A 10,313-nucleotide genomic window follows, 5' to 3' on the forward strand; every position below is an offset into this window, starting at 1 on the left:
ACTGCATTTGTCCAATCCCCCTGACTAGCTCCTCCAACTCTACCGGCGCCCCCAGCCCCTCTACCAGCTCCTCTTGAACCCTTGGGAAACATAGCCTGTTCATGAAGCTCTCCATCCCCCCCTCTCCGCATCGGAGGTTCTGACCGGTACAGTTCCTCGTAGAAGTCCCTAAAGACCCCATTTACTTCTGTCCCCTTCTGCACTACATTCCCACCCCCATCCGTCACTCCACCAATTTCCCTAGCCGCATCTCGCCTGCGGAGCTGATGCGCCAACATCCTGCTCGCCTTCTCCCCATACTCATATACCGTGCCCTGCGACCTCCTCCACTGTGTCTCCGCCTTTCTGGTGGTCAACAAGTCAAATTTGGCCTGCAAACTACGCCGTTCCCCCAGCAACCCCTCCTCCGGTGCCTCCGCGTATCTCCTGTCCATATCCAGGAGCTCCCCCACCAGTCTCTCCCTCTCCCTCCTTTCCCTATGGGCCCGGATGGAGATCAGCTCCCCCCGGATCACTGCTTTCAGAGCCTCCCAGACCATCCCCACCCGGACCTCCCCCGTGTCGTTGGTATCAAGATACCCCTCAATACTTCCCTGGACCCTCCTACACACCTCCTCATCAGCCAGCAGCCCCACATCCAGGCGCCAGAGCGGGCGCTGGTCCCGCGCCTCCCCCATCTCCAGATCAACCCAGTGCGCAGCATGGTCTGAAATCGCTATGGCCGAATACTCTGCATCCTGCACCTTTGGGATCAATCCCCTGCTCAGGATGAAAAAAATCTATTCGGGAATAGACCCTATGAACATGGGAGAAAAAGGAATACTCCCGCGCTCTCGGCCTCCCAAACCTCTAGGGATCCACCCCTCCCATCTGGTCCATAAACCCCCTCAGCACTCTGGCTGCCGCCGGTCTCCTACCCGTCCTTGAACTGGACCGGTCCAGTGGGGGATCCAGCACTGTGTTAAAGTCTCCCCCCATGATCAGGCCCCCTGCCTCCAGGTCCGGAATGCAGCCCAACAAGCGCCTCATGAAGCCGGCATCATCCCAATTCGGGGCATATACATTAACCAGCACCACCTTCTCTCCCTGCATCCTACCCTTCACCATAATATATCTGCCCTCCCTGTCCGACACCACCTCAGCCGCCTCGAACGCCACCCTCTTCCCCATCAGGATCGCCATCCCCCGGTTCTTCACGTGAAAAACCTGCCCCACCCACCCCTTCCTCAGTCGAACCTGGTCCGCCACCTTCAAGTGGGTCTCCTGGAGCATAGCCACGTCCGCCTTCAGCCCCTTCAGATGAGAAAATACCCTTGTTCTCTTAACCGGCCCATTCAGCCCACTCACGTTCCAGGTAATCAGCCGAATCAGAGGGCAACCTGCCCCTCTCCCCCGCCGGCTAGCCGTAGCTTATCGACTGCTCGCCCCAGGCCAGCTCGCCCCGCCTGACCCGTTCCCCATGGCGATAACGCCTCTCCTCTACCCCCCCGGCCCACGCCAGCTCCTTCCTGGCCATTCCAGCAGCAACCCTGTATCCTCCCCCACCCCCCCAGGCTAGGATCCCTCCTAGCCGCAACGCACCCTCCATGGTACTTCCGTGAGTCAGCTGACTTCTGCTGACCCGGCAGCTCCTGCCAAAACCCATCTCCTCCCGGCATGGGGTCATCCCCCTCTTGCCACACCTCCTTGGCACCGCTTCAGCGCGGGAAAGAAAACCAGTAGAGGCCACGCCCCCACCTCCAGCTCCACCCCCCCTGCCCCGCAGCGCGGACAACCAGAGGAAAGCCCGCGCTTTCACACTGCCACACCCCACCCTTCTGATGCAACTCCTCAAAATCCAGTTTCACCCCAACCCGCGGCCCCGTACAGAAGAGAACATATAAAGCACATACCCCCAACGTTCCCCACATACCCCACACCCATACCCAACAGACAAACCCACCCGGAAACAGAGCAAAAAGAAAAGCAGCATTAAAAAAAACGTGTCAAAATTGAAGAACAGCAACAGCGAAAACAGCAACGGCCATCGTGTGTCCCCAGATCCTAGTTCGAGTCCAGCTTCTCCGCCTGTACAAAGGCCCACGCCTCCTTCGGGGACTCGAAGTAGTGGTGCCGGTCCTTATATGTCACCCACAGACGCGCAGGCTGCAGCATTCCAAATCTGACCTGCTTGGCATGCAACACCCCCTTCGTCCGGTTGAACCCGGCCCTCCGCTTTGCCACCTCCGCACTCCAGTCCTGGTAGATTCGCACTACCGAATTCTCCCACTTGCTGCTCCTCTCTTTCTTGGCCCAGCGCAGCACACACTCCCGGTCACTAAATCGATGGAACCGCACCAGCACCGCCCGCGGGGGTTCATTTGCCTTGGGCCTCCTGGCCAGCACTCTGTGGGCTCCCTCAAGCTCCAGGGGCAAATGGAAGGACCCCGCTCCCATCAACGAGCTCAACATCGTGGTCACGGGGGCTGAAATATCTATGCAACATATCTCAATCCGACTAAGTTTTGCCTCAAACATAGAATACCAAGCAACCTGGGCCTCATTCGTAGTAATCTCACTCTACACGCATTTACTCCCGTCACTGATTTCTGAACCAGCTGAATTCCAGAAACCGCCCAAAACCACTTCAGTCACTAAGCCCACATGGTACAAAGCAAAAAGTACAAAGCAGGATGTAAAAGTATTGCAATATTCTACTCTTCCAGTGGTAGCTTGCGAAAGAAATATATCATGATCAGATTGTTGGTGATGTGCACACCTAGGAATTTGATGCTGTCAACCATCTCCATCGTGGCCCCATTGATGCAGACAGGGATGTGTACGATACTTTGCTTCCTGAAGTCAGTGACCAGCTCTTTAGTTTTGCTGACATTGATGGTCGTTAAGGCACACTGCCTAGTTCTTCTTTGGCAGCGGTATGATGGTGGTATTCCCGAAGCAGGTGGGGACCTTGGAATGGAGTAGGGAGAGATTGAAGATGTCCGCGAATACATCGGTCAGCTGGTCCACACAGGATCTGAATGCACGACCAGGGACCCCGTCAGGACCCGTCACCTTCCAAGGGTTCACTTTCAATAAGGCCGCTCTGACTTTGGAAGCTGCGACGGTAGCATGGTGGTTAGCATAAATGCTTCACAGCTCCAGGGTCCCAGGTTCGGTTCCCGGCTGGGTCACTGTCTGTGCGGAGTCTGCACGTCCTCCCAGTGTGTGCGTGGGTTTCCTCCGGGTGCTCCGGTTTCCTCCCACAGTCCAAAGATGTGCGGGTTAGGTGGATTGGCCATGATAAATTGCCCGTAATGTCCTAAAAGTAAGGTTACGGGGGGGTTGTTGGGTTACGGGTATAGGGTAGATACGTGGGTTTGAGTAGGGTGATCATTGCTCGGCACAACATCGAGGGCCGAAGGGCCTGTTCTGTGCTGTACTGTTCTATGTTCTATGATAGTGGGTATCGGTTGTGTCCATGGGTATCGGTTGTGTCCGGGGTTGCTGGGGCAGTTGACAGCGTTTTGATGCATTCAATAGAATGCATTGAGTTCATCGGGGAGAGGTGCGCTGCCGCCAGAGATTTTGCTCCATTTCACTTTGTAGCCCGTTATGTTGTTTTTAAGCCTTGCCACAACCAACAAAAGTCCGTGACGTTAGTCTGTCACCCTAGCTTGGTCCAATTGTCTCTTGGCATTCCTGATGACTTTGCGGAGGTTGGTACTTGAAATTCTTGTACAAGTCAGGGTCGCCTGACCAGAACACCTCAGACCTGCCCTTAGTAGGGAGTCAATTTCCCAATTAAGCCATGGTTAACACCTTTGCTAAGCATGAATCTGTGTTTTACCCTTTCTCACAACGAAACACTAAATTACACTCACTTAAAAACATGCCTTAATTTCTAATATCCCAACAACACAAACATAGATCACTTAAAACCATCTCTGCTTCCTGACAATCTTCTAAACTCAAATGGATACAGACTCAGCATACATGTGGTTCCAGCCTAGATGTGGTCCCAGCCTAGATGTGGTTGTCTCAATTCTACAACTGTAGCGTGACATCCCGGTTTACATTTTCCATTGCTCTTGCAATAAACAACATTCCATTTGCCATTTGTTATAACTAACCACTGCTATAACAATAGAATTCCTGGAAAATCCAATGGCAACACTACAATGTCAACACATATACTTGCAGTACAATTCCAGCTACAATAAACTTTCCCTAGAAGTTTCTGTAAACTTTTTCCAAGATGGTGATATAGGCTAAAGGAAAAGACAAGTGTCCCAATGGACTAGAAGCTTTGGCCAGATAGTTGTCACTCTTGCATGCAGCTGAAGAATTATTAAAACCTGCAGTTACTAATAAAGAAATTCTGGCCTTATCTGGAGACAGTTTACGCTAATAAATATGAGAACATAGGAAAAATGTTAATTCATTCAGCTCATATGTGCCTGAAGCGTGCAAATGTTGTTTAAGGATCCAAAGAGACAATTCTACCTCAAAGTGGTATCTCTTCTGAGGGCAGCACGATGGTACAACAGTGGGTTAGCACTGCAGCCTCATGGCGCTGAGGACCCGGGTTCGAATCCCGGCCCTGGGTCACTGTCCGTGTGGTGTTTGCACATTCTCCCCGTGTCTGCGTGGGTTTCATCCCCACAACCCAAAAGATGTGCCGGATAGGTGGATTGGCCACGCTAAATTGCCCCTTAATTGGAAAAAATAATTGGGTACTCTAAATTTATTTTTAAAAAGTGTTATCTCTTCCAAATCAAATGCAATGAATTTAAGGGGCTTTATGCATAACTGTTAGAGTGAATACCTGAAAATTCTCCATCAATTGCCAGAAAATCGGCTTCTTCAATAGCTTCATATATTAGGTTTAGGCACTCCTTAAAATCTGTTGAAAAACCACAAACACATAGTAATTATAGCACAGATACAGACCAATCTGTCCAACAGGTCCATTCCAGTGTTTATGTAGCAGATCCCTATGTATCAAACTTATGTACAGCTATGGTAATCACCTCAGCTACTTCATGTGGTAATTGCTTCTTTAAGCTCACTATACTCTGGATAAAAGAAGCTCTCCTGAATTTATTATTGTATTTTCTTATATTCATAGAATGCTGGAAAAGCTTTTATGGCAAAAAAAAAAGAGGCCAACTGGCCCATCATGTCTGCACCGGCTGAAAAACGAGCCACCCTAACCGAATCCCACTTTCCAGCATTTGGTCCCAAGCTCTGCAGGTTACGGCACTAGGAGGTGCACATCCAGACACCTTTAAATGAGTTGAGGATTTCTGCATCTACTAGACTTTCACGGAATTTGACTCCTGAAAAACATTTTCCTCATTCCCCCTCTTTCTACCAATTACTGAAAAATCTATGCCCTCCTCCCCCAGTCAGACCTCTCTGCTAAAGTAATCATAGAATCATACAGTACAGAAGAGGCCCTGCCACCCATCGAATAAATATGCCCTTCCTCATCCCGTCTGTCTATCCAGGCCCTTCAATTTTGTGCATCTCAATCAAATCCAGTTTCAGCCTTCTCCATTCCAAGGAGAACAACTCCAGCCTATCTAATCTTTCCTCAGAGCCTGCAATTTTGCTGCTCTGGCAGGAAAATCCTCTCCGCATGCTCTCTGATGCAATTACATTCTTTCAGTAACGAGGCGACCAGAACTACACATAGTAAGATGTGGCTGAACTAATGTTTTATAAAGCTCCAGCATAACCTCCCTGCTCTTATATGCTATGCCTCGGCTATTGAAGGATTCCTTATGCCTTCTTAACCACCTTATTCACTCTCTTCTTTGACCTTCAGGAATACATGGACATGCATTCTAAGGTCCCTCGCTTCCTCTACGCCTCTCAGTATCCTCCCATTTGTGTCTCCTTTCCCTTGTTAGACCTCCCCAAATGCATCACGTCACACTTCTCTGAGCTGACTTCCATTGGCCACTTTTCTGCCCACTGGACCAGTCCATAGATATCTTCCTGTAGTCCACAACAATCCTCTCACTATCAATCACGCGGTCTATTTTGCGTTGTCTTCAAACTTCTTCACCATTCCCCCTGCATTTATATCCAAATCATTAATACACACCACAAAAAGCAGGGGACCCAATACTGTGCCCTGCAGAACACCACTGAAAACAGTCTTACAGTCACAAAAACATCCATCAATAATTACCCTTCCTGCCACTGAACAAACTTTGCACTCAGTTTGTTACATATCCCCTGGATCCTATGGGGTTTACAAAAAAAAGTCTACCATGTGGTCTGGTCTCACTGATGCGTGGAAACATCTTCTCTACATTTACCCTATCAAACATTTTCATAATTTTTAAAAGGCTCTTTCAGGCCACCCCTCAGCCTTGCCTTTTCTAATTGGAATGCATTATTCTTGTAACAATTATCATAAATAGTATCACAGGAGACCATTCGACTCCCCCTCTAGTTATCCATGTCCTTATAATGCTTTCTCCTTCTTGTTTGCTATCGAATCTGATTGGAGGCAATATACCATATTTCAATACAGCATAACATTTTTCAAAATTAAAGTGGCTTTCAATTTTACTATGCTCATATTATCAGGGGCTGGTTTAGCTCACTGAGCTAAATCGCTGGCTTTTAAAGCAGACCAAGCAGGCCAGCAGAACGGTTCGATTCCCGTACCAGCCTCCCCGGACAGGCGCCGGAATGTAGCGACTAGGGGCTTTTCACAGTAACTTCATTGAAGCCTACTCGTGACAATAAGCGATTTTCATTTCATTAGCTTATAAATGGCATAATACCCTTTAAAAAGGTAATTAAACCATTAGTCCTTCCAATTACCAACCCGGTATCATTTTCCAAAAGATATCAGTAATCTTATTTGGCACTAATGTTATCACCCCTGTGCTCACTGACCGATGTCAGTTCCCAGTCAAGCAACATCTTGATTTAAAAATTCTCATCCTTACGTTCACATCCCTCCGAAGAGTCATACGGACTCAAAACATTAACTCTGTTTCTCTCTCCACTGATGCCTCAAAACCTGCTGAGTTTTTCTCACGTTGTCGTGTTTTTATTTCAGATGCCCCTCCTTATCTTCAGAATCTCCCCCAATCCCACAACCCCAAGATATCTGCATTCATCTAATTCAGGCCTCCTGTGCATTTCCAATTATAATTCCTCCACCATTGGTGTCCGTGCTTTCAGTTGCCGAAGCCCCAAGCTCTGGAATTCACTCCCTACACCGCTCCACCTCACTTTCTTCCTTCAAACCACTTCTTAAAACCTACCTCTTTACCAGGTTTTTGGTCATCAGACCCAATATCTCCCATATAGCTTGGGGCCATACTTTATTTTATAATGTTCCTGTGAAACACCTTTGGACGTTACATTTAAATAAATAAATTTACAGTACCCAATTCTTTTTTTACCCAATTAAGGGGCAATTTAGCGGATTCAATCCACCTACCCTGCACATCTTTGGGTTGTGGGGGTGAAACCCACGCAAACACGGGGAGAATGTGCAAACTCCACATGGGCAGTGACCCAGAGCCGGGATCGAACCCGGGCCCTCATCGCCGTGAGGCAACAGCGCTAACCACTGTGCCGCCCAATAGCTTGTTGTTATATGTTAATAGGCATCGGAAATTATAGCAGCACAATGCGAAATAAAGCTAAAAAAAAAACCAATCAGGTCGATTGCCAGCTCCACCTTTGTGTTACATGGTACCAAAAAACCCTGATAAATTTTCAATACTGTTACAGCATATGAATTCCTGACTAGTGTTCTTCAAGTTGCTGCCCAGGTTCACACAGTAGACTGAAGAACATCAAACCAATTTAATCCAAGAAAGGCAGGAATTTGACCTCAAATTTTAATATGTCAGAGAAAAATGTATAACATCCCACTCCAATTTACCAGTCTGCTTATATTTACCGTTATATTATTCATGGGGAAAAAGACAATCGAGTAGACTTGCAAGCTGTCAGCCACAGTAAAACAGGTAGCTCGCCACCTGTATCAGACATTGTGGCTTCATCCCACTCCAGACAAGAGGACAATGTCTCGACTGGCAGTTCACACCGAGGGAGTATGGCACTGTCAGGGATGCCAACCTTTGGGCAAGATGTTAAACTGAGGTACTGCCTGCCCTCTCAGGTGAATGTGAAGGATCCCAAGGCATCATTTCAAGAGTAGGGCAGTGCTTCCCAGCATCCAGCCTACATTTATCCCTTAGCAATAATTGAAAATAAATGATTTTCTGGTCACAAGCTCCTTGATATTAGTGAAATGTGCAAATTGGCTGTTAAGTTTACAAAATTACATATATGATCAGAGTGCATTGGCACACAAAGATCATAAAAGGCACTACATAGATGCCAGCGTCTTTTACATTCCATTCCATTCATTATTTTGATTTTTTTGGGGGATAAAAACTGTTTCTTCCTTCTTTACTTAACCCATTATTGTCTTTAAAAAGAGAGCAGCCTGCGCATTAACTTTTCATAGCACTCGAGGATCACATAGTGCACAGCAATGGAATCAAAGTCAGAAAAGTTAAGAAAAATGGCACCATAGCACTTCTGACCCAGATCCCATATTTTCAAAAACAACCAATAATTATTTAATAACCATTGCATGGGGTGTGGGCACCACTAGCAAGGCCAGCAATTATTGCTCTCAAAATCAGTGGCTTGTTAAGCCATTACTGTGGGTCTGGAGACATAGATGAGGCAAGGATTGCAGATTGTCCTTCAGGGAAGGCATGAGCTTTTACAACAGTCAAGGAAGGATAGGTCCCCAATCGCCAACACCTCCAGGACATCCCTCTGGATTAATAATTCAGTGACATTACCACTACACCACCAACTCCCCATATACACACATTTCATTAAAACTTAACAATACCAAGATAATAAATCATCAAGACACTTCACTAAAAAGGTTATCTGTTCAAATCACACTTTATATTTATCTATAACAAAACAGCAATTACACTTCAAAAAGTACATAATTGGCTGTAAAGCACTTCAGGAGATCTGACGGTTGTGAAAGCACCATGCAAATGCAATTTTTTATTTTACAGGAAGCGACATGAATCTTTAAACTTGGATCAACAACTGCCCTTTATAAAGTAATTTTAGAGAGACGGGAAACCATCAATGCAAGCAAGGCCTTTAGTGGCAGCTTAAGCAAAAGCAAAATGCTAGCGAGGTTTAAAAAAAAAGAACAGATGATGCTGGAAAAACTCAGCAGGTCTGTGGGGAGTGAGAAACAGAGTTAGAGTTGCGAGTTTGACATGATCCTTCTGCAGGGGAGGAGCCAGTCCCCACAGATGCTGCCTGACAGACCTGCTGAGATATTTTTCCAGTGTCTTCTGCCCTTCAGCGTGTTGACGGGGGGGGGGGGGGGCTTTAATTCAAAGCAATGCGCACTTGCAACGTGTTACTGAAATGCTGATTGTGCTGGGAAAAGCAGCCAGTTCTCACAAGCAGAGAGGGCAGACTACAGGTTCACCAGGTTCTCTCTCTTCTCCCCCCCCCCCCCCCCTTCACTGCGCCGACCCCTGTCAATAGGCTCCGCACCCCCCAAACACACGGGGTGAGGTGAGGAGGGTGCCCCCGGATTCACCAGAACACTTCGGCCTGGGCCCCAAAGTGAGGCGTCGCCTCCAAAATGGCACCATCGCCCAGGCTACAAACCCCCCTCCCCACCCCACACGGCGGCAGCCCCTCTCCTCTGTTCACCGGCGAACCAGGAGCCGACCTTCCCCGTCCCAATCGCCCTCCGACTTACTCTGCCTGGTGATCTCCATGGCTGCCCAGGCAAACACCCCTCCCCCCCACAAACACACAACACAGGAAACAGCACCGCCACCTTCAACCTTTCCCCTTTAACCTTCGCTCTGCAATCACTTCCGGTGAACACACCACGTGGTCTGTCACTCAACCCAGCCAGTCAGTGTGGTGAAGGTATTGCCACTACAATTCACTAATCTATTGTATTATGTTGATGCCCCTGTGGGCACCGCCCCCTCGGGGGTGGTATATAAACCTGCAGCCTGTAGGCAGCACTCTGTACAGAGCAGTCGCACTGTTCACTTCTACTAATCGTCTTGTGTGAATTGATGGTCGCATCAATTTAATAAGCTAAGATATGGCAATGGAGGCTGCCCTCAAACCTGATTGACTGGAACGCGACCCACAGGCAGCTGAAGCCAAAGGAATCTTCTCACATTGGCTCCGCTGCTTTGAGGCCTACCTCCTCCTCGCCCGCCGTCACCGAGGCACACAAGCTGAGTCTCCTCAACACCCGGGTGAGCCACAGA

At 48.2% G+C, this 10,313-nt stretch overlaps 1 protein-coding gene across 1 annotated transcript in view; it reads right to left on the minus strand.

Moving 5' to 3' along the window:
* parn (poly(A)-specific ribonuclease (deadenylation nuclease)) overlaps window positions 1–9,876 on the minus strand; it is a 142,866-nt gene extending 132,990 nt beyond the window's left edge. Inside the window, exons 1-2 of the mRNA XM_038820880.1 lie at window positions 9,782–9,876; window positions 4,808–4,885 (exon numbers count right to left, since the gene is read on the minus strand). Coding sequence (XP_038676808.1) covers window positions 4,808–4,885; window positions 9,782–9,800 — 97 coding nt within the window. The 5' untranslated portion in view covers window positions 9,801–9,876. The remainder of the gene's footprint in view (window positions 1–4,807; window positions 4,886–9,781) is intronic.
* Window positions 9,877–10,313: the final 437 nt, after the last annotated feature.

Source organism: Scyliorhinus canicula, chromosome 15 (assembly GCF_902713615.1).
Source record: "Scyliorhinus canicula chromosome 15, sScyCan1.1, whole genome shotgun sequence".
Classification (NCBI taxonomy): Eukaryota; Metazoa; Chordata; class Chondrichthyes; order Carcharhiniformes; family Scyliorhinidae; genus Scyliorhinus; species Scyliorhinus canicula.